A 22,956-nucleotide genomic window follows, 5' to 3' on the forward strand; every position below is an offset into this window, starting at 1 on the left:
AGCTTCACCTTTTCCATGTCAGATGGTGTGGATGTGTGTGCTGTTTTAAAGGACCCTTCTGGTGACTTTACTATTAAAAGACCAAAAGCTGCTGTACACATTATTTGATTAGACACAAGCCTTAAGATATCTAAAGAGTATATACACACTTTAAGTACGTCACGTGTGAATGTGACAAAACAGCAAACAGATGTATTGCAAACACATGCTTGTCAACTTCCTGTTGAGTGGTATACCTAGGTTTGAGACTGCATAGCACCTCAAATGGCTCAATTTCTATTTGGATCAAAAAACTAAATAAATAAAATGTGTTTCCAAAGGGTCAACATACACACACTATTCCAGAGGCAGCTATACCACTTTTAAAAGGTCTTGTAGTAAAGATAAACATCTCTTTGCCACTGCTACTGCTTCTAGGCCTCAGGTCTGTTTGTTGCCAAGTTACTGCCTTTGTTCATGGGACAAGCAATCCGGAGAAATCATTAATCCATGCCCAGCCTTGTCTTAGTTCCTTGTTCCTTGTACTGGCAAGAGTAAAGTGCACTGAAAGGAAACTAGACAGAGAAATACAACCTGCAGCCATGGGCGATGGCCAGGAAAGCAATTATGAGAGGAGAGAAGACAAAGCAGGTATGTGGTGGTCTTTTCTCCCTATAGATTGCTGGTTTGATCTGGGTCACAAAAATCCTCTAGCTTTTGAAATCTGTTGTTACTCTGCTACTGTCGCTGCCTAATCTGGAAGTATTGTGTGCTTCTGCAAACAGAATGCCGGAAGTGGGTTGGAATGCAATTGAATTGAAAGTGTATCTGAAAGTGGGAGAAAGGAATCAGCTTCCATTTGCAGGGCCACTTAAAAAAAAGACTTAGAGGAAAACTCATCAGCAGTTGGGGAACCTCTAGTTCATTATGATCGACTATTCGGGGAGGGGATGGTATAAACATATCAGGCCTCTTAAGGAGAGATGCTGTGGAACTTGACAACGAGCATATAGATAGAATCTGGGACCTTCTGGTGAAGGGCACGTAATAGTAATAATAACAGCCCCAGAGCTACAATTCCTAGGGTGAAGCAAAATAAAAAAATTCCTTCAGCAGCACCTTAAAGACCAACTAAGTTTTTATTTTGGTATGAGCTTTCGTGTGCATGCACACTTCTTCAGATACATGCACACGAAAGCTCATACCAAAATAAAAACTTAGTTGGTCTTAAAGGTGCTACTGAAGGATTTTTTTAATTTTGCTTCGACTCAGACCAACACAGCTACCTACCTGTAATTCCTAGGGTGGTTTCTATATGCATGCATTGATATCTGGTGCAGGGTGAATTGAAAATGGGCTGCTTCTCCCTGAGCCATGAATGCCTCTCTCCTTACTCTGCTTCCTCTCTTCCAGGGTCCAGCTGGGGTCGCCATGGTCCGCCATCTCTCTATCTCCAGCTGCCAAGCAACCAGACACTACGTTTCCGTGGCAACAAGGCAGCGGCCTGGGGAGCCACTTGGGAGGGGGCATCTGAACCTAAGGTTGACCCTCAGGAATTTGTCCCGGAATTTGTAGGAGGGGAGGAAGAGGAAGACAGCAAGCCACTGAAAGAGCTGCCCCTCTGCCTTGAGGAGAAACGGAAGCTCAGGTAGTGCCAGGACGCCTGGGTCCTTGAGAAGGGGGTGAGGATTGATACTCAGAAAACCCAAGGTGCTGCAGGCTTGGGCAACCTGTAGCCCGAGGGCACATGCAACCCTCAACTTAATTTAATGTAGATGTTGACCTTATCTGCATACACACCATAACATTTAAAGCACATTCCCCTCCCCAAAGAACCATGGGAACTGTAGTCTACCCCCTCACAGAGCTACAATTCCCAGCACCCTGAACATCAAATGGGGGGGTGACAGAAAAAAGGAGATGACCTGTGGTTCTGACCAAACCTTTTGTCTCTGGCCCTTCCCCACGCCAGTACGCAGCCCCAACAGGAAAAGAAGACCCCAGGTTCTCCAAACATTCTCATGGGGTAGAGAAAAGGGAAGCAAGAACATCTGGGAATGAGAATAAGGATCTGATGAATTTCTTCTAAAAGAGAGGTGTGCCCGGCTGGGGAGGGACACGGGTTGCAAGGGGAGAGGCGTGTCTTGACTGGAGGGTGCTGCACAGCAACGAACTCTTAATCTATACAGTAGGTCACAGCCACAACATCCACTTGAAGCACACGGCTTCCTCCAAATAACCCTGCAAACTGCACTTTGTTCAGGGTGCTGGGAAATGTTAAGAACTGCTTTGTGGAGGAAACTACAGTTCCCAGGGTCCCTTTAGGAGAAGCCATTTGCTGTGTGGATGTGGCTTCCGTGACATGTTTGTATGGAAAATTAATTAACATGTAGAGAAGCTGAGGGGCAGCATTTTATAGCATTTTGAGATATGGTGCTGTATTAGTTCATGTCAACGCTCTGAGGTTCCCAATAAGCCACCTGGGCTCTTTTCCTCCTCCCTGATCCCCCACCCCTTTTCAAGAGTTCTGCAGGAGCAAGCAGCCAGCAGGCTGAGTGGTTGGGAGCTCTGGCATGTGTGGAAGCGGAGGACGCTCCGGCGTGTGAGGAGCCAAGCCAGCTCAGTGGTTGCCTATGGGGAGATGTGGAGGAGCACGCTTCGCCACATTGGAGGTATGGGGAAGTTTAGTGGAGAGGGGGACAGAGTAGGACATGTTTTGTGTTTCATGGGCTCCGACTTGTCATCTTCTCTCTGCGCAGGCCAGTTTGGAACAGGGATCCAGTCCTACTTTAACTTTCTCCGTTTTTTGGTCTTGATGAATTTTGTTGCCTCCCTGCTGGTGGCAGGGTTTGTGATTGCTCCGAATGCGGCCTTTGAAGCCTTGTCACTCAATCGGACAAGTCACCAGAACAGCAGTTTAGGTAAGCCATCGGGTAAGGAGGGATCCTGATTAAGGTAAGGAGTTATTTAAGTCTTCAGCAGGAGCTGGACTTCCAAGTTTTATCGAGGCATGACATTTCTCTTTGAACAGGACTCCTGTGCCTTGGACAGCTGTGTAGGAGGCAGAAGTTAAACAGGTGTAGCTTCTCCATCACTGCATTTCTGTGGTGTGTGACCTGGTGTATTTCTAAGCCTGTCATGCAGACATTAAAAGCTTGTCCAAAAAGAAAAAGGAAAAAAAGATGACACCCCACTGGGAAGGGGAATGGAGCTAAGAGGGTTGAATCGCGGACTCCAGCAACCAATTCTGTAGAAGGGAAGGAAACAAATTTTATTAGAAAAAGGGTACCACTCAGATATTTTGGTCCTGGTCTTGTTATTTTCTTTTTGAGCCCCTAGGCAGGAATGCGTAATGCTGCACTCAAATAAAATTAAAACTCACCCCTCAAACTCTGTAACAAATACACCTCTTTTTTTGCATTCAAAATATATTATGCAAACGCTAATTATGTTTCCACATAGTTACCATGTTCTCCATTATTTCTTGAGTTTTTCTGATTTAGATTTGAAATAATGGAAGCAGACATCTGTTGTGTGTGCATCTGTTAAGGTGATGACAGAGAGGGAGAGGAGTAGTAGGAAAGTATGGAAACATCTCTGTGACGCTAAGGGCTAGTTCAGGCACCCCCAAACTTCGGCCCTCCAGATGTTTTGGACTACAATTCCCATCTTCCCTGACCACTGGTCCTGTTAGCTAGGGATCATGGGAGTTGTAGGCCAAAACATCTGGAGGGCCGCAGTTTGGGGATGCCTGGGCTAGGCACTTATTTCTAAAAGTTTGAAGCTGAGCTTCTCCAGATTCTCCATCCCCAGGTATATATGAGAGATATTGAGCTATCTCCCTTTCTACCCAATGGGATCCCAGGACTTTTGGGTTCACCAAGAGATTAACAGGATCTAACAATCTAGAGCAGTGTTTCCCAACCAGTGTGCCTCCAGATGTTTTGGGACTACAACTCCCATCATCCCTAGCTAGCAAGACCAGTGGTCAGGAATGATGGGAGTTGTAGTCCCAAAACATCTGGAGGCACACTGGTTGGGAAACACTGATCTAGAGAGCAATAGGCTTCAGGACTCCTTGATTCTGAGGGAATGGGAATGGAACAGGGAGAATGATCTCTTCTCTCTTCCCTTTCAGTGAATGAAGCTTGTCTGACTTACAACCCCTCACCCAGAGGCTTGGTCAGCTTTTTCTCCTACATAATGGACCTTCTGTCAGGCAAGGTGAGAGACTGTATCCCCAAGAAGAAACTGTGGAAGGCTGCCACAGTGGCCCATTTTCAGTCTTGGTGTTCGTTTCTCTCCCTGACAGAGTTTCATGGAGCTCACCTATCTCTTCTACGGCTACTACCAAAATTCAGCCGTCAATTTTGTCGGCTTCTCGTACAACTGCCCCCTGGCATATGTACTGACAGCACTCTTCTACCTCCACTTCTCCCTGACGTGGATTGTACGGAGGTGAGGGCAACTCTAAGCCATCTTCCACACACCCCAGACAGAACTACAGCTCCAGGAATCACCTTCCTCTTTCTCTCCTACCCACCTTCCGTAGATCAGTCTATTGCCTCAAACGCAGCCTGGTTACTGAAGATGCTTCCCTCGGATCCTACAGCAACAAAGTCTTTGCCGGCTGGGATTTTGGCCTGGTGGAGCACAGGGCAGCGCAATTAAAGCACAATAGTATTCGCTACGAACTGCGGGTAAGACAAAGCAAGCAAGCTAGGAAAAGAGCTTGAGGCATGCTAGTTGGCACTTAGGATTTGATTTCAGGGGTCTACCCATGGCTTCAGGCAAAGATGTAGACCAGGCATCCCCAAACTGCGGCCCTCCAGATGTTTTGGCCTACAACTCCCATGATCCCTAGCTAACAGGACCAGTGGTCAGGGATGATGGGAATTGTAGTCCAAAACACCTGGAGGGCCGAAGTTTGGGGATGCCTGATGTAGACAAGGATGGGGAACTGGATCTGGCCGTCAGGATAGATCAGGCATAGGCAAACTCGGCCCTCCAGATGTTTTGGGACTACAACTCGCATCATCCCTAGCGAACAGGACCAGTGATCAGGGATGATGGGAGTTGTAGTCTAGTCCCAAAACATCTGGAGGGCCGAGTTTGCCTATGCCTGGGATAGATCATCATCTCCTCCACCCACTGTGGACCAACTTTGACAGTTGAGCAGCAGCACCCATCTGTCAGTCACCTGTCATCGCTGTGATGTCACACGTGATGTCAGACATATGGCAAGTAGGTGTGGCTTGGTTGAAACTGCCTGGTGGGCCAAATGGGGAATCTTTAATTAGGCCTTTGGCTTAGATCCTCCCTCACCTGCTTCGCTCCAACCCTAACGGGAGGAAACCCAAAGCTCATCTCTCATAATTCCCATGTCACATGTAGCTTGATCCTATCTCTTCCTGATTCCAGTGACAAACTGTTCTCTGTCTGTCACCTTTCCTGAAGTCTTTCCTGAAGTCTCTCTGTGCCACCACCTCCGTTTTGTTGGATTCCAACTCCTGTCAGCCCTAGCCAGCATGAACAGTGGCCATTGCTGACGGGAACTGGGGTCCATTGACATCTGGCGGGCCAAAGGCTCCTCATTCCTGGTCTAATGGGTGCCTCCCCGACAACTGGAGAGAGATTCCTGCCAGTCACTCGAGCTGATGGAACAGCTTCTGTTCCTTCTGGGGTTATTTGCTTAACAAAGCTGGTAAGTAGCCACCAACTTTGTTAGGCAAATAACCCCAGTACTAGAGTAATTTGGTCACTAAAAATGGCAGCTAGGGTTGCCATCTCCCACCCCACATCCCCTCAAGCTCCAGTGCTTTTCAGCAGCTCTGTCAAGAGGGTGAAATTCAACAGGTGCAGTTTTCTACCCAGTTCTACTTTGCATGCTGCACACTATGCTTGTTGAAATTTCTGCCTAGCTTGCTGTTGTTTAAAAGCTACCAGAGCTTTACCAAAAAGGTGGCAACGTTAAGTACATTTGCCTTCTTAACTCCCCATCAAAGCACTGCTTTTTAGCAATTGCATGGCAGGCAGAAATTCAACAGGCACCTATCTTCTTCAATTGCATCCAGCTTTGTTGGATTTCAGCCTGCTTCCCTTCTCCCCCCCCCCCAGTGCTGCGGGTTGGGACAGCTGAAAACTGCTAATTGCATTTCAGCTTTTGACAGGACTTGCTAGCAACACAGAGAACAAGCACTTTGATGCCTTTTTTTGTCCCTGGAGTTAACTAATATGCAGAACAAATGAAGATTTGGATAGGAATAATCTCACAGGAGATGCACACTGCTTATCCCCGCCCCACCCAACACCCCAGGGTGCTCAAGGGTCTCTTTCTCACCTCTTCCTCCCCACCTCCAGATGGATCTAGAAGAGGAGGCAGTTCGCAGGCGCCAGGCAGAGATGACCACGGCACAGCGCGTCAGGCTCTATGTCCTGCGGGGGGTGCTCAACATTCTGGTTTTGGGGCTTCTAGGAGGATCTTTCTACTGCATCTACCGGGCAGCGACATATTCCCAGTCACTGCTGGGAGGGGTAAGGAAAGGGCTCTCACTTCACACGCAGGAGGCAGTGATGGTCACTAACTTGGATGCCTCTAAAAGAGGATTAGGCAAATTAATGGAGGAGAGGCTATTGATGGCTATTAGCCATTATGGCCATGCTCTGTCTCCATGGTCAGAAGCAGAAATGCTTCTGGATACTAGTTGCTTTAAATCACAGAAGGGAAGACACTCTTGTGCTCAAATCCTGCTTGCTACTTTTCCACAGGCTACTGTGAGAACAAGATGCTGAACTAGGTGGGCCATTGAACTGGTCCAGCAGACTCTTCTTGTGTTCTTAAGCTGAGGCAGGTGGGTGGTATTCCTGGGTTGACACAACATTCATCCCATTGCCCAGATGAGCAGTCCAAGTACTGGGGGGGGGGAGGGGAATGGACTGAGATTCTGCTTGCAATGGCTCTGTGTCTTTAATAGGTGCACAGCAAGCAGAAATTCAGCCACCATAGCTCTGCCCATCGGTGCCTCACTACGGGCCTGTGGAAGTTCTGCATGTATGAAGCCCGGTTTCTCACTCTTGGAGAAGGCAGATACAAACCTTGTTCCACTTCTCACTACAGCCATCTTGCCCCCAGATCAACCTCTCTCTTTCTCTCTTGTTCTGCAGACAGACTCCCCAGTCAAAGACCAATTTGTCCTGGAGCTTCTGGTGGCTTACCTCCCATCGGTTGTCATCACAGCTGCCAACCTCATTGTCCCAATGATCTTTGAGGTCATTGTTCAGCTAGAGAAATACCCACTCAGCTTCCAAATCAAAATCACGCTTCTCAGGTACAGGAAGCGCTCTGGCCCCCTCTTGTAGAGGCACCTGTAGCTTTTACCTCTGAGTGACAGACAGGACTGGAATGAGCATCATGCTAATCAAGCTACAGGGTGGGAGCCAAGGCCATCAGTTCCCCTTAGTGAACAGTAGGGAGCCTGTCTGGATCACAGTAGCGTAGCCCCTGAATTATTTTCAGCTCTGTTCTGAATCATAGCCTGGGCCAGATTAACCGTCATGCTAAGTAAGTGGCAGAATGGGTGCCATTTACAATGTTTCTGTGAGATCTCCATTGTCAGCCATTGCTTCCTGCTGTTTCTGAATTCTCTTTGCAGGGACTGTACCATCGTAGCCTAGGGATCATGCGTGGCTAGTGGAGTCAGGCACTAGTTGAGGGCCGGGCTGGCTTAGGAGGCCTGAGACTAGGCCCTGAGTGGGGCAGACGGTCAGTTCATGCTCTCATTTTGCATCAGGCTCATCCAGGCTGCAGGCAGCAAGGGCCAACAGAGCTGGAACAGAACAAAATTGCTTCATACTGTGAGTCTGACCATGGGTCCATCCAGCTCAGTGCTGTCTACACAGACTGGCAGCAGCTCTCCAGGGTTTCTGATGGAACTCTTGCAGCTTTACCTAGATTTGCCAGGGACTTTAACTTTAGAATACCAAGAACAGGCCATCTCTCCCCCACCCCCACTTTTCCTGGTCAGTTGGCAAACCTACATGTCAATTTTTCTGTCCGATAGGAGTGTCTTCCTCCGTCTTGCAAGCCTGGTGGTTCTTCTCATCTCTCTCTGGAGCCAGATCACGTGTGGTGGAGATCCACAAAACCCTGCGTGTCAGAAATGTGGCTATAACAATCATCTCCATCCGGTGAGGTTAGAGGGAGATGAGAGGCTTGGAGCCAAGACTCCTGGGTTCTCTGGGTGGAGAATGAGTGGGCTAGAAATCATGATGCCTTAGTTCCATAAGTGGAGCTAGAATTCAGCTGGCAACTGCAAGAGGTGGTCCTTCCCTTGCTGGGGCAGAATTTTGTCCAGCAGGGTAGGGATCAGGAACCATGACATTAAAGTTTAGGTAGCTTAGAGAAAGGACTGTTCTCAACTATGATTCCTCAATTATATGGGAGAGAGATTGTGGGGCTCTTTGAATGGAGCAGAGGGGAAATGACAGATAGTTATAAAATAAAATAAAAACATTGAGGTGTTTTGTCCCCTCCAGTGCTGGGAGACCTCCGTGGGGCAGGAAATGTACCGGCTGATGATCTTTGACTTGCTTGTCATGCTGCTTGTCATGCTGTTTGTGGAGTTTCCAAGAAAGTAAGTGTTTGATACCCCCCATGTTAAGTTTACTTGCTTTCTTATATCCCACCTTTGACTAGAGTGCTCAAAACGACTCCCAGTGTTTATAAAAATACAGTTGACACACCATGGACCATATGCTAAAAAAAACTACAACCAGCCCCAATGGAAAAAGTGCCTCCCCATCTAATGTGCTTTAAATCCCCAGCATTAAATCACTTGGTTTGGAGATTTGTTTAATTTGGTGGTGGGGCTTATAATGGGGGACAGCTTTTGTGTTTTCCCTTCCTTCCTATGTATGTGTTTAGTTTGGCCTGCCAGCTGAGAACAGATTGTTTCCACACCAAGAATTCCCATACTTTTAGAGGACATCTGAAGGCAGCCCTGTTTAGGGAAGCTTTTAATCTTTAAGAAATTAGTGTATTCTAATATTTCTGTTGGAAGCTGCCCAGAGTGGCTGGGGAAACCCAGCCAGATGGGCGGGGTATAAATATATTATTATTATTATTATTATTATTATTATTATTATTATTATTATTCTGTCTATTATTCCCTCACTTGAATCCAGTGGATTCACTCTGTGGAATCAAGTCAACATTGTTGCCCTCTGACTGTATTCCATTGCTTTTGTGTTGTTCTCCTATCTTTCTTCAAACCTGCTTTCTCTGTCTTTCTTTCATTTAAAATGCAGTTACAGCACCAACCTGTTCTATGCCGACTAACAAAATGCTATTGAAGCTCTTAAGGGTTACTGTGGCTTTAAGTAGCAACTTCCTCCTTGCCCCCCCTTTCCTATTCAGCATGGTAATAGTATTGCTGATGACAGCTTTTTAATTGCTTCCTAATTATAAGGGGAGAAGTGGGGGAGCTTCCATTACTGATTTTCCCTCATTTTTATTTTATTTTCATGTTTAAATTATGAGATAGAGCTCTGTTGAAATAAAACTAGCAATAATAAAGTCTGCTACATCCCAAGACAGGAGTCAGAATGCACCATCAGACTTGATGGTCACCCCTGAGTTTAGTTTGTCATGTAATAAATTACTTTGGCTGCTTCCTATACCCTTACTGGGAGTAAGCCCTACAAAACTCAGAGGGACTTGCCTTTTGAACACATGCATTTAGGATGGTGTGGTTTTCCACACAGAGTAATTAAAACCAATAATGTCTGTTTGTTTTTGTTTCTTCTTCCCACTCCCCACATCTGTTATGCTGATGTTTAGGCCCTTCTATCCCACACTAACCTCATTCACTCAGGCTCTGAAAATCTGAAGCAAGACAGGCTCAACAGCACTTTCAGTGTTTTGGTGTGGAAATGGCCTTTTCCTGGCATTACATCCCTGCCTCGGTTCCCGTACCCGCCAATGCTGTTTTAAAATTTGTACAGTATACATTTCAGAATAATTGGCATGCTATATAATAAAACCATTCCCCACCACCACCCTGGGGAAGATGCCACCCTAGCTGAGTGTATAGCAACCAAGGGTGCCAACTTGAATAAAATATTTGGGAGGATCACCTCGCATAATCGATCACAATATGCTGTGTGCGTACATCCTTTGAATGGTACTGCCCATCAACTTTGCAGGAGCTCTGCCCCCTCAATTCTTTGGGGGGGCGGGGGGGGGGGTCAGAGTGAACTTGGCCCCTAGGAGTTGGCTCCTATGATAGCAACAGAGTCCTGGCCACCAATGGAGTAGCAGGTAGGATGCTCTACCTACCAGGACCAGGAAGACCTAGATTCCTATCCTACCATGGCCATCAATCTTAGTGGCCTTGTGCAAATTGCAGAGGTTGTTGTCTTCAACTAAGTTTTACTCAAGAGTAGGCCCACTGAAATGAATTAAGTTAATCATGTTCATTAGTTTCAATGGGTCTCCTCTGAGTAGGACTAACACTGGATACAGTCCCTTTCCCAGTTTTTTCAACCTTAGGTTCCCAAATATTGCTAGACTTCAACTGCTGTCCTCCCTGACCATGGGCTATACTTACTGTGGATGGTGGGTGTTGAAGACCCAAGGCTGAAGAACACTGGGACTTAGCCAGACCTACTTCACAGGGTTGCAGCAAGAATAAAAGGAGGTGTGGGGTGGACCATTATTTGCCACTTTGAGCTTCCCGGAAGAAATCTGTAGTATAAATGGAATGAATGGCTGGAGGAACAGAAGAGCACGTATTTGTGGCTGGGCTGCAGGTGTCAGATGCTGCCTGTGGGATTCATGCCTGCCTTCGGCTTCTTTGCCTTCTAGGTTGCTGGTGACTGCCTTCCCTTCCTGCCCCTTGCTGAAATTCTGGGGGCAGCAGGAGTTTGTGGTGCCTGCCAATGTCCTGGACCTGGTGTATGGGCAGACACTGTGCTGGACCGGGGCTCTTTTCTGCCCCCTGCTGCCTGTACTCAATACCATCAAGTATATTGCAGTCTTCTACTTGAAAAAGGTGACTCAGGGGATTGGGAGTGATTAGTCCTCTGCAATCCTCATTTAAAAGTTGTGAATGTTCTCTGGCTATGAACCGGGCAACCTTAGTTGCAAAGGATTCTGGGGCATGTTATAAGTGGCACACTTAGTTCAGTGCTCCATCTGGCCAGGCCTTCAGGGATCACAGCGGGAGGGTCTCCCGAGGTCTCTTACATTTTCTTCCCTCTTCCTTCCAGCTAACCCTCTATGCCAATTGTCGTCCGGCTGAACGGACGTTTCGTGCCTCCAGCTCCAACTTCTTCTTCCTGTTGGTTTTGCTTTTGGGTCTGGCTATTTCCTGTGTCCCTGCCCTCTACAGCATGTTTGTGTAAGTATAAATGCACCCCCTCCGAACCCAACCGCCTCCCAATATCTGTAATAGAGCCATTTGCACCCACAAATGTTGTTCACTGCTGGCACATCTTGTGTCTTAAATCTGACTGTGGGGACTTAATATGCTCCTTTGTGCGAAACTGCTTGTCCTCGCCTCTGAAAAGGGAAACCCAGAAGGGCTGGCCAAAGTATAGTGAAAAACCAACATGATGTGGCTTACAAGATATGCACATGGGCGGTCAAGGGCCAAGGGCCTTGCAATGAAGGACGTGATGACAGAATTAGAGAATTAAGAGCCTAAATGGCTGGCTGCTCTATAAAGAATGGAGGGCTAAGTAGAGAGTTTGGAAACGATTAACACTGTTGGTTTGGTAGGGTCTGCAGCTCAGTGGTGGAGCATGTGCTCATAATGTAGAAGGTCTGAGGTTCAATCCCTGGAATCGCCAATTAAAAAATTATTTGGAGATGGGAAGAGCTCTCTTCATCTAAGGCAGGGGTGAAGAACCCATTGCCCTCCAGGTGTTTCTGAACTACAATTCCCAACAGCCCCAGCAAAGTTAGCCAAAGGCCAGCAATGATGGGATTGTTGTCCTGCACTATCTGGAGGGCCAAACGTTCTCCGCACCTGATCTTGGACAGCTTGGACAGCTGGTGTCGGTCTGAGTAGGCAATTCTGAGCTGGTAGAAGGACAAATGGCCTGGCTCTGTAAAAGGCAATTTCATACTGCTCCCTCATCTGAGTGAGAGAAGTAGCTGAGCAAGGATCCCTTTGCTGTTATATCTGTGGTTCCCCATCCCCCGCACACACACACACACACACACACACAGATATTGTTATGGGTTTGGAGGGTCAGTATGGATGAATGGATGATACCCATGGGGTTCTTTCAAATCTTGTGTCTGTGGGCTTGGAATCTATGAGAAGAGAACCTGCTGAATCAGTCAGATTTACCTCTTTGTTGAAGGCCTTGGTTGGACAGTTAAGTAGTGCAATTTGCATAGGATAATAGAATCGTAGAGTTGGAAGGGACCCTGGGGTATATCTAGTCCAACCCCTGCAATGCAGGAATCTCAACTAGATCATACATGACAGATGGCCATCCAACCTACCCAAAGAGGAGACAAATGAGCGGGCCTTTTCCTACCTCACCTTGCTGGAGATCGTCATCATCCTGAGAGCCAGTGTGGTTAAGAGCGGTGGACTCTCAGCCCCACTCACCTCACAGAGTGTTTGTTGTGGGGGAGGAAGGGAAAGGAGATTGTCAGCCGCTTTGAGACTCCTTAGGTAGTGATAAAGTGGGATATCAAATCCAAACTCTTCTTGTATTTGTTTCAACAGACAACTGGCCCTGCAGAAGCTGGCAATATTTTCATGGTAGCTTTTGATGCTTTTCATTTGTGTAACCTTGAAGTTGCCCTTCACACCTGCCGCTAACAATTCTTCTGCTTTATCTCTGCTCTGTCTCCAGTTTGCCTCCTTCAAAGGCCTGTGGTCCATTCCGGGGGGAGCCCACTATGTGGAACACTGTCAGCAGTGCTATCTCAGAGTTACCCCGCACTGCCCGGGACTTCTTTGGATTTGTGGGCTCCATAGCATTTGCTGTGCCCTTGTTCCTGCTACTGAGGTGAGAAGGAGCTGGGTATCTGAATGGAATGCTGCCGTACTGTGGTAAGGTTCAGGTGTGGATTGGGGAGGAAAAGAGAGAGGTCTTCTGAGTCCAGAGGCCATCTTGTGGAATGGAAAACACTTCTTTATTTATAAGTTTTTAAGGTGCAAAAGACACTCAGCATGGCAGTTTACAATGATCCCTAGTAAGACAGCCCCTCCCCTCAGTCTAAAGAGCACAGCACAAAAGGAAATAAAATTGGGAGGGAGGAGGAAAAAACCAAACGCAGGTGCTAGTTTTAAGTTACAAAGTTCTTTGGGGTTCTTTTGCTGTGTGGGGAAGCAAGCTCTCTATGGTTGCTCCTTCTCTGGTTGATCCCCTTCTTGTTATTCTTCTTTTTGGGATATGGAGGGAGCAACCTCACAGTGCAATGGTCCCCTGATGGCAGAGACCATTGTGTGCTGTCTTTCACCTGTACAATCCCAGGGCAACTGCAGTGCCATTAGCACCTGTCCCCTCTCATCTATCTTTTTCTTTTTTTCCCCTTTTTTAAACCTTCCTAGCATCCTCATGTTCTTCCTCAAGGCACTGGCTGACTCCTACAGCTCTGTGGTCAAAGGCCTTAAATGGCAGCTCCGTTTGGTAAGTGGTTCCTAACAGTTAGGGATAGCCAGTGTGATGCCTTTCAGGTGGTTTGGACTGCAACTCCCACCTTACCCATCCAGCATGGTCGGTGGTTGTAGTCCAACAACATCTGGAGGATCCCACATTGTCCACATCTGACAAGGGTCACTGTTAAAGAATGGGTGGGTAGTGGAATCCACTCTCAATCAATTTTATTCTATATAGCCAAAGGCCTTTACAATGGACGACAAGAGAATAAAAGGAAACTTTCATCTAAAATCATACAATGTAACCTGTAGCAGTTTACAACATCAAAATAAATTTACAGCATAAAAATTTAAGATTGGAGTGCATTCACATAAGCTGGAACAGAGCTTCTTGGCTGCCAGCGCAAATTTGGCTACCTGGTGTGTAATATACAGTATACGTAGATGTTTATCTGCTATGAGTTCCACTGTCATTTCCTGTGCGGATCGACCTGGAAGCCAATTAAGAATTGGCGATATAAATTTTCCTCTGGGTGTTGTATACAAGGGCCAAATCCAGCACTGACGGGTTCAAATTGGCAGACTCACAGGAGGAAGAGATTAACAGTGTGATGCACACATTAATAAATGTTTTGGAAGCTGAGATAATTTCCTCTCTGTTAATTCTGTTATCAGTGGCCACCAAAAAAGGATGAGATCACAGTTCAGTGGGAGAGATTCAGTCTCTGCCTTTTCTGATAGCAGGGCTGGGAATACAATGGCCACTTAAGCATCAGTCAAAGAGAAGACACTGCTTTGCATAAAGTTTACATGTGCATAGATCAGAGGTGAAAAATATCTGTCAAATGCAGCCCTTCAGGCCTCTTTCTGGCCCTCAAGTCTCTTCCCCAGGCCATGCTCCTCACTGGTCCTCTTCTACAACCACCGCACACACTTACCCTGGCTTTTGACACTTGAGGTGTATGTTTTTAGGACTCACCTTACTGTCTTCTGCCACCCGATCAGGAGGAAACCTCTGCTGCCAGCCACAATAACCAGTGTGATGCTAGAATAATCTAACTTGCTATTCAGCAGTTTCCTTTAAGATATCCCGTCACTATCCTGGTTATGTGTTGAGGGGGCGGGGGAGGAGAGATGGGGGTGTGAGAGAGAGATTGTGGTAGGTGAACTCCATCCAAAATGGAGGCAGGGGGGAAAAGAAACCTAGTAGCATCCTCTCACCACCATTTCCAAAGTTGAGGGAGGAATTTTATTTCTTCTCCCTTAGAAGAAAGGCAGATTTTTTTAAATAAAAAAGAAGATCAAATACTGAAAAATGTTAGTGATTATATGGGCTCCTTCACTCAGTGCAGTATAGGAGAGATGTTGAGATAAATGCCATTGTTTTTAATTTTCTCTTTCTGCCCCTCAGGAGGGTCAGGACAAACTTTTCCTGGTGAAACAGATCTCTGAGCTGAGCCAGTGAAGCAAATGGATGCATAATGAGAGATCTCTTCTTCTCATCAGAACGAATGTTAGGATATCACTTATTTTGGCAGTATTGATTCTGCAGATTCCATCAGCTCTGTTCTTTGATGCTGGATCCCCTGGCTTTTTCACCATTCTTCATAGACAAGACTCTGACCAATTTTGCTTTACGACAAATGTATCGTTATGTTTTATGGGTGCCAGAATGGTCCCATGTACACAGATCCTTGACCCAGCTTTGAAGTGAAATGCTGCTAGATATGTAACTGAAAAAAGAAACAAACACCTGTTGGGAATTAGACTTCAATGCTGCAATGAACCAGAGAACCATAGCTCAGTTGTAGAGCACCTGCTTTCCATGCAAAATACCTGAGGTTCAACCCCTGGCATCTCTGGGTAGGACTGGGGTAGAGCCTAGTCTTAAAACCTGGAAAGCAACTACCAGACAGTGCAGACATTACTGGGTAGATGGATCAATGGTGTGATCTTGCCTTAAATCCTGGAAATAGGGTTGCCATATTTCAAACAGTGAAAATTCAGACGGAAAAGTTGGCAAAGTTGTTGGGCATATGGCAACCCTACCTGAAAAGCTACTGTCAGTCAGCACAGACTCAGTAGACTAACTTAAGAGTCTGACTTGGAAGGAGGCAGCTTCCTGTGTCCCTAATATCTAAAAAATATGTGTCCCCCTCCCCTTGAAACAATTTTTCATTATATGTAAATGTTATGCATATTCAATAAAAATTTATGCAGATTTCTTAATTGGGTGACAGCCTACTAACAATGGAGACCATGCACATTAGTTCAGGAAGAGTTGGGACATACTGAAGTTTATTTGTTTACCATTATGTAGTAGTTATGGGTTCACCTGTGTTTTCTTAATGTATTTGATGAATGGTGAGTGGCTTTGGAGTACCGGTGCTGAGGACACAACTGTGGCTGAAGTAGGGGAACTATCTGCTCGGAAGTTACACCCACCTTGTGGGACGCCCTCTTATCAGACATCAAAGCGTTAAATAATTACATGAATTTTTGTAGACACCTGAAAGCAGCCGTGTTTCTGGAAGTTTTTAATGTCTGATGTTTGGTTTTGTCCCTTTATATTTTGTTGGAAGCTGCTCTTGGCCAGTCAGATGGGCAGAGTATAAGAAATAAATTACTCCTACAACAACTACACATGCAATTGATGGATTCAAGTACAGTATAACACATACAGTAATTGAAAACATTTCAAAAAGTATAGCTTTATGCAATGTGTGTTGAGGCATGAGGGACATGACTGTTTCGAATATATGAAGACTACTACTGATAATAAGCGGCAGTCGGTTTATGGCGCAGACTAAAACGGGGGTCATTTTCCGTTTCTGGTGTAATCTGGGCACACGTGTAATAGAAGACGAACCGGAGATAACGATGTTTCGCAAAAACCGAGCACCCCCCGGGAAATCGGGGGTTTGATTTAGATGCAGTGACACAGAGCCTAATAAATTCTCACGCGCCGTCACTGTAACGAACGTTTGTGACTGCACCAATCAAACCGCGGGACGAAAGGAGCACGAGCCAATCAGAACAAAGTACGAACTAAACATTCCGTCAGATTGTAAAAGCGGCGCGAGATGACGCAAGGGGCACGTACAGAGACGGCGCGGGCACCCGACCAAACAAAAGCAGAGGGCGGGCCTATTTCCCCAACCGGAAAATAGACTGACACCGGAAACGGAAACTGAGAGGGAGGAAGGAGGAAGCTTCGGAAAGAAACAGCAAGAGCCAAGATGAACATTCTTCCCAAGAAGTCATGGCACGTGAGGAACAAAGACAACGTGGCCAAGGTGCGGCGGGACGAGGCGGAGGCCGAAGCGCAGCGGCAGAAGAAGGAGGCCCGAGCTCTACTTGCTGAACAGGAGGTACGTTGTTGTCAAGGCGCATGCGCGAAGATTTGAGCGTGCGCAGTTTTCTAGTCTGCGCGACGTATCCACTGCGCATGCGCGTGCTTTAGGCACATGCTCTGCCAGTTAAAATTGATTTAAAAAGGCAAACATATGAGGATGCTGATTGGGCGAGTGGAACATGGCGGAGAAAAGCCAGGCGAAGCGCTTACGGGAGGGAGAAGACAGGAAAATGGACTGCCGCAAATGGAAGCAGGAAAAGGAGAAGAAGAAATGGAAGGAGCTGAAGCTGTTGAGGAAACTGGATAAGATGATGATGCAGGAAGTGGCCGAGAAACAGAAAGAGGAATCATAGAGTTGGAAGAGAGACCACAAGGGCCATCCAGTCCAACCCCCTGCCAAGCAGGAAACACCATCAAAGCATTCTTGACATATGGCTGTCAAGCCTCTGCTGAAAGACCTCCAAAGAAGGAGACTCCACCACACTCCTTGGTAGCAAATTTCACTGCCGAACAGCTCTTACTGTCAGGAAGTTCTTCCTAATGTTTAGGTGGAATCTTCTTTCTTGTAGTTTGAATCCATTGCTCCGTGTCCGCTTCACTGGAGCAGCAGAAAACAACCTTTCTCCCTCCTCTATATGACATCCTTTTATATATTTGAACATGGCTATCATATCACCCCTTAACCTTCTCTTCTCCAGGCTAAACATACCCAGCTCCCTAAGCCGTTCCTCATAAGGCATTGTTTCCAAGCCTTTGACCATTTTGGTTGCCCTCTTCTGGACACGTTCCAGCTTGTCAGTATCCTTCTTGAACTGTGGTGCCCAGAACTGGACACAGTACTCCAGGTGAGGTCTGACCAGAGCAGAATACAGTGGTACTATTATTTCCCTTGATCTAGACGCTATACTCCTATTGATGCAGCCCAGAATTGCATTGGCTTTTTTAGCTGCTGCATCACACTGTTGACTCATGTCAAGTTCGAAGATAAAGGATGCAACTACTGTACACAGTCAGCGTCGCCCTTCTGGGCTCCATACTCAGCAATGCCCAGTCAGCAGAGTTGCGGACTTACCTTGCCGGGCAGATCGCCAGGGTCTGCGTCATCTTCTGCCCGAACGAGATTGTGGTGTTTGATGAGCAAAGGGAGGATTCAAAGACTGTGGAAGGTGAATTTGAAGGGATCAAGAAGAGAGGTCAGGCCTGTGTGCAGCTGGCCTGGATTCTGCAGTACCTGGAATGTCCCCAATACCTTAGGAAGTCTCCCCCCCCCAAAAAAAACACCAGGACCTCCAGTTTGCAGGGCTCTTAAACCCCTTAGGCAGCCCCCACCATGTGCGCATAGGTGAGGAATTGGAGTATCGGGAAGGAGTGGTTTTGTCACGGGCCACCAAGCCTGGCCGGGGATCCTTTGTGAACTGTGGAATGCAAAAGGTACAGATTGATAAGCAGCTGGAGGCAGGCCTTTGTGTTACAGTGTGTCTCAACCCACACTAAAATCCAGAGAGCAAAACACAGAGGGGGGTGGTCATTTCATCACACCAGCCTCGAACTGCTTCTGGGCAGGAGTGCCCGAGTTTGTATAGAATATGCCATTGTAGTGATTTCCTAAATTCTAACATGCTTGTTTTGAAGGTGCAGGACTCGTTCAAGGTGCAGAAAGCGTTCAAATCTGTGATCTTCCCCACCAGGTGCCTGAAGTGGCAGAATCCAAAAAATATTCCATGCTTGGATCTGTTAAATGAAATAATAAACTGAACAAAAAATTAAAGGTTGAAATTGCTAAACTTAATCTTTTAGCAAATTTTGAGTCTGCCCATTGGGCTCAATCAATAACCAAGGCCTTTTCTCCCACTGCTATGTTAACCACCAGTTACCATTGTTGTGAATGTCGCTGTGCTTGATCCTGTATACATTCGAGCATTGAACAGAAGTGTTCCAGACATAAAATACCTCTTGCATTTCATAGAATATTATATATATATTTCTTTACTCAGGAGTGTGTACATAGATGCTACTCTGCCAACTATGGACAACATTTCATACATCAGATTAAATGGGCCATAGTCCACAGAAATGTGTGTCACAATAAACCTGATAGTCTTAAAATACCACAAGAATTTGCGTTGCTGCTCTTGTGTTCAGATTGCATATATACCATGTTGCTGCTTTTTTGTTTATAACACCTGCTCTTGACTTCTGTCAACCCAGTTCTTTGTGAAAATACATGAATTTAAAAGTGGTGAGCTTAGTGGTTCCCCAATACATGCACACACTTAACATTTTTGCTTTCCCCCAGTCTTAACTCCTGTCTCCAGAAATAGAACATTTCTTATTAATTTGACTGCAAAATGGCTACCTTGCAATGAGCCACAGGCTTTTAGAGAATAATGTAAGAGACTGGGAAGGAGAAGGCAGGTTGGCTATCGTAGCAGAGAAATGTGCCACAGAAAGGTAACTATGCAGGCTAGAAGGTGGTAAGGGCAGGAAATTGCACCTTGGACAAATTCTTCTCCTTTGATCCTAGGCCCGGACTGAATTCCTACGCAAGAAAGCACGCCTGTCAGCTCCAGGAGGTAATGACAGCAACTCGGATGCCCTCGCTTTAGGCACAGAAAGGCCCTCGCGCCATCTAAATCTCTTTCAAGAGTCGGAAGAAAGTAGCAACAAAGAATATGAGGAGGAGAAGAGGCAAGAGAAGGTAATGGGAGGAGGGGAGCTTGTTGTGGAGGCTTTCTTTTCTCCAGCGTGGTGGTCTAAACGCTCCAACCCAGCCAGGATGCAACATGAACTCCTTTGCCCCACTTGCAGAAAATAAGTCTGGCAGAGTTGGTGTGGGGTGGTTTGGGTTCTTGCTACCCTCTGGCTGTGCAAGGGCAAAATGTGGAGGGCTAGTAGCATAAATCTTCAGGGATTCATTTATCTGGCAAAGAAGTTAATTTTTAGAGTATCTGTTCCCATATATATATAGCCCTGGTTTGCCAGGTCCTTTGTGCTTCCTCTTCCAGAAAAAAATAGGCTTCCTGCTTCCACCCTTCATTGGTTAGCCTTCATTGTAATCTCTTACTGCCTGGTGAGTACTCACTGGAAGGAAAAGAATATACCGCAGTGAGGGCCAGTGAATGGTCTGGGAGCATCCAGTGTGGTAACATTGTTGAAACTAAGTGGATAGAAGGGACCTGAGCAGTACCTGGGTCAGGGATAGCCAATACAACCCCCTCCATATGTTGTTGGGACTCCAACTCCCATCAGCCTCAGTCAGCATGGCCAGTGGTAGTGAGTGAAGGGAGTTCTAGTCAAGCAGCACCTTTGGCTCCCCCAATATAGATGGTCTGAGTTTTGTTAAAGGGGGAATAGGGATGTTAAGTTGACAGTCCATGGAGCAATCTCACACAGGCAGCATTAACAGTGTTTCAAGTAACAGTGCTTTGGGTTATTTCACTCCTCCCAGGAACGTCGGGAAAAAGCTCTGGGTATCCTCACATACTTGGGCCAGAGTTCAGCAGAGGCCCAGACGAGTCGTCCCTGGTACCAGGAGCTGCCAGAACGAAGTGAGGCCGTCGCCAAAGATGAGAAGCTGAAAGGGAAGCTGGATCCCCTAGTGGAGATGGATGGGCACTTGCGGAAGAAGAAGGGATCCCACAAGAAAGATGGGAAGAAAGACAAGCGGGAGCAAAAAGGAAGTGGAGGAACTCTGGCTTTCGGGTGCGTTCCTTTAGCAGCCTAGGCCACAGCACAGGACACTGCTGCTCCGTCCTTCCTGCTGGCTGAGACTGGACAGCCCAGGCAACAAACACCCACCCTTAGGAGGGGGAGGGAAAGGGAAGCCACACATGTGGGAAATGCAACTTGGGCATTTCAGGTAGCACCTCCCATCTGTAGGTGGCTGCTCTGAAAAGAGGAAAATGCTCTTTTGTATAAAGGGGAGATTTACAGAGCAGCAGTTACAGCCAAGTCTTAAGAAATAGGTCAATGAGAGTGAGGGGTTGTTTGCCTGTTTCTGTGCTGCTTCAAAGAATCCAGCTTTCAGAGATAAAGACTTAACAGTAATTTGTCAAAATAATAAAATTGGCTCCTGCTCTGTTGCAGGGTGGGATATTGGCCCTGGAAAGGTGGTGGAGGGTTAGGATTGCCAGACTCCAATAGAGGACAGGACTTCTGTGCCTTTAATTGCCCTGCTCTCTTTTGAGTCTGGAAACCTTAAAGAGAAACCAGCAGACCCTTTGCTTGGAAATTAAACAAAGGTTTCCAGACTCAAAAGAGAGCAGGGCAATTAAAGGCACAGAAGTCCTGTCCTCTATTGGAGTCTGGCAACCCTATGGAGGGGGACTGGAAGTTCAGCCTTTAAGTATTGCCCCCTACTAGTCATGCAGTGCCCTGTTGTCAGGTGTTGAAAGGAGGATATAGGGCCGGTGGGGGGAACCTTTGGCCTGACAGATGTTGCTGAACCTCAGCTCTACCCCTAAACTTACACCCACCCACCCCCCACATTTTATTGGCAATAGCCTCTGTCACCTCCCAAAACATCAGGACAAGAGCACAAAACAAAGGATTCCTGTAGGCAGGATGGTGAGGATTACAGACATTTCCAGTGTCCCATCTACACTTCAGTTTCTAACCCAGGCATGGGGAACCTCAGCCCCAGGTGTAAACACAGCATTCTGGGGCTCTGTTTGGCTCTTGAGACTCTTTCCAGGCCGCATCCCTCTCACCAGCTCTGCTTTGCACCCTTAAACACTCATATTTTTTTGCTGCCTCAGATGGATAGAGGGGGATATGCGGAGGATAGAGGGTGGTATGCAAGTGTAAAGAAGCTAGTCTACTGTGTACAAAGGTAAAATTCATAATTTTTGCTTTTGCCTCTGGGCCTGCCTGTCACCAGAATGCCCTCTGCCAATACAGCCTCTGGACTGAAAAGGGCTCCCCACTCCTCTTCATAAACCCTTGTGTTTCCTTTTCAGGCCTGCCCCTTCCTTGGCATCGTCGTCATTGGAGCAACTGCGCCAGGAGAGGTTGCGCCGCGAGAAGGCAGAGCGAGCCCGTGCTGAGAGCCTTCTAGCCCAAAAGGCAGGCACCCTCCCACTCCAGGAGGAGGAAATGGATGAAAGAAAACGGGGCTACAACTCTCAGTTTAACCCGCAACTGGCAAGAAAGAGGGTCTGGGAACCACAGTGAGGTGTCGTGCAAGTGTGATATTACCAACCACTGCAGTGAGACAATAGCAGTAGGAATGCTGTCAGAATCAATTTTCTTCAAGAGGAATATGCATAATTTTCTTCTTGCTCAATGCAACATATTATTTATTGAATTCATACCCTAGCCCGGGGTTGTGGACACGTTCTGGTTAATGTACAGTAATCAGAATTAGGTTGAGGAAGACTTTGGCATGTGGGCTTCAGTAATACACACACTCACCTTATCACTATCGTTTTCTAGATTAGGGCTAAGCCAGAGGCTGCTCCACTAGCTATGCAATCAATCAGTTGCCTGCCATGGGACCGTTATGTACAATGGCAGCTGGATAAAAAGTTATGCCTATTTACACCAGCCCTCCCCCCTTGCTTCCAAGACCTCACCTCTCCCTAGTCATCTTTGTTTTCCTCAAGGAAATTGGTTTCGGCCAAAGCCTGTCAGTATCAATTGTGCAGGACATGTGTCAGTATCTGCTGTGTTTTGAAATGGTTTCTGGGCAATAAAGGACACACAACACCTGGTGCTTTGTGCTCATGAATCTCCACAGGAAGTAGTAGCAGTGTCATCCTTCCACCAAAACTGCTCAAGGACCTGGAGGCAGCAACAAGAACGTCCCTCTGCAGGGGAAGACATCTGCATGCATTTTTTAAAATTAGTCTTTATGCTTTTGTATATGTGTGGAAGTGTGTCCTAGGCAACGCAGGCCAAAGTCTCAGAAAGAAGCCTGAATAAGCAGTTGAATAGAAGCACCAACTGTCAAGGGGGAAAATGAGAAAAAACCCTCTTGAGTCAGGGTAGCCGTCTGACTAC

General features: G+C 46.7%; 2 protein-coding genes across 4 annotated transcripts; both read left to right on the forward strand.

Annotated features, from left to right (window-relative positions):
* Positions 1 to 451: 451 nt before the first annotated feature.
* TMC4 (transmembrane channel like 4) lies at positions 452 to 15,830 on the forward strand. 2 transcript variants are annotated; one of them, XM_088656377.1, is made up of 16 exons: positions 452 to 630; positions 1,393 to 1,627; positions 2,503 to 2,651; positions 2,739 to 2,900; positions 4,118 to 4,203; positions 4,292 to 4,437; positions 4,532 to 4,679; positions 6,340 to 6,513; positions 7,144 to 7,307; positions 8,040 to 8,166; positions 8,515 to 8,612; positions 10,844 to 11,030; positions 11,248 to 11,378; positions 12,853 to 13,008; positions 13,554 to 13,632; positions 15,013 to 15,830. In XM_088656377.1, exons 1-16 carry the CDS (start codon positions 582 to 584, stop codon positions 15,064 to 15,066), a joined length of 2,145 nt encoding a protein of 714 aa, XP_088512503.1. In that variant the 5' UTR covers positions 452 to 581; the 3' UTR covers positions 15,067 to 15,830. The 2 variants fall into 2 exon arrangements, with proteins under 2 accessions (XP_088512503.1, XP_088512504.1); XM_088656378.1 differs by lacking the exons at positions 7,144 to 7,307; positions 8,040 to 8,166 and having other exon boundaries at positions 475 to 630.
* Positions 15,831 to 16,780: 950 nt separating this feature from the next.
* On the forward strand, positions 16,781 to 22,662 carry LENG1 (leukocyte receptor cluster member 1). 2 transcript variants are annotated; one of them, XM_035134431.3, is made up of 4 exons: positions 16,781 to 18,122; positions 19,481 to 19,654; positions 20,405 to 20,658; positions 21,915 to 22,662. In XM_035134431.3, exons 1-4 carry the CDS (start codon positions 18,000 to 18,002, stop codon positions 22,126 to 22,128), a joined length of 765 nt encoding a protein of 254 aa, XP_034990322.1. In that variant the 5' UTR covers positions 16,781 to 17,999; the 3' UTR covers positions 22,129 to 22,662. The 2 variants fall into 2 exon arrangements, with proteins under 2 accessions (XP_034990322.1, XP_034990320.1); XM_035134429.3 differs by having other exon boundaries at positions 16,781 to 16,972.
* Positions 22,663 to 22,956: the final 294 nt, after the last annotated feature.

The sequence above is a fragment of the Zootoca vivipara genome, chromosome 12 (assembly GCF_965207765.1).
Source record: "Zootoca vivipara chromosome 12, rZooViv2.hap1.1, whole genome shotgun sequence".
NCBI classification, from domain to species: Eukaryota; Metazoa; Chordata; class Lepidosauria; order Squamata; family Lacertidae; genus Zootoca; species Zootoca vivipara.

What these genes read in the sequence shown, in the direction of transcription:
- TMC4 (XM_088656377.1), top strand. Translation starts at nt 582, where the DNA reads ATGGGCGATGGCCAGGAAAGCAATTATGAGAGGAGAGAAGACAAAGCA. An exon ending in ATCAAAATCACGCTTCTCAG is followed by an intron (nt 7,308 to 8,039) that starts GTACAGGAAGCG and finishes TCTGTCCGATAG; the next exon opens with GAGTGTCTTCCTCCGTCTTG. An exon ending in CAGTCTTCTACTTGAAAAAG is followed by an intron (nt 11,031 to 11,247) that starts GTGACTCAGGGG and finishes TCTTCCTTCCAG; the next exon opens with CTAACCCTCTATGCCAATTG.
- LENG1 (XM_035134429.3), top strand. Translation starts at nt 16,841, where the DNA reads ATGAACATTCTTCCCAAGAAGTCATGGCACGTGAGGAACAAAGACAAC. An exon ending in CTCTACTTGCTGAACAGGAG is followed by an intron (nt 16,973 to 19,480) that starts GTACGTTGTTGT and finishes CTTTGATCCTAG; the next exon opens with GCCCGGACTGAATTCCTACG. An exon ending in AGGAGAAGAGGCAAGAGAAG is followed by an intron (nt 19,655 to 20,404) that starts GTAATGGGAGGA and finishes CACTCCTCCCAG; the next exon opens with GAACGTCGGGAAAAAGCTCT.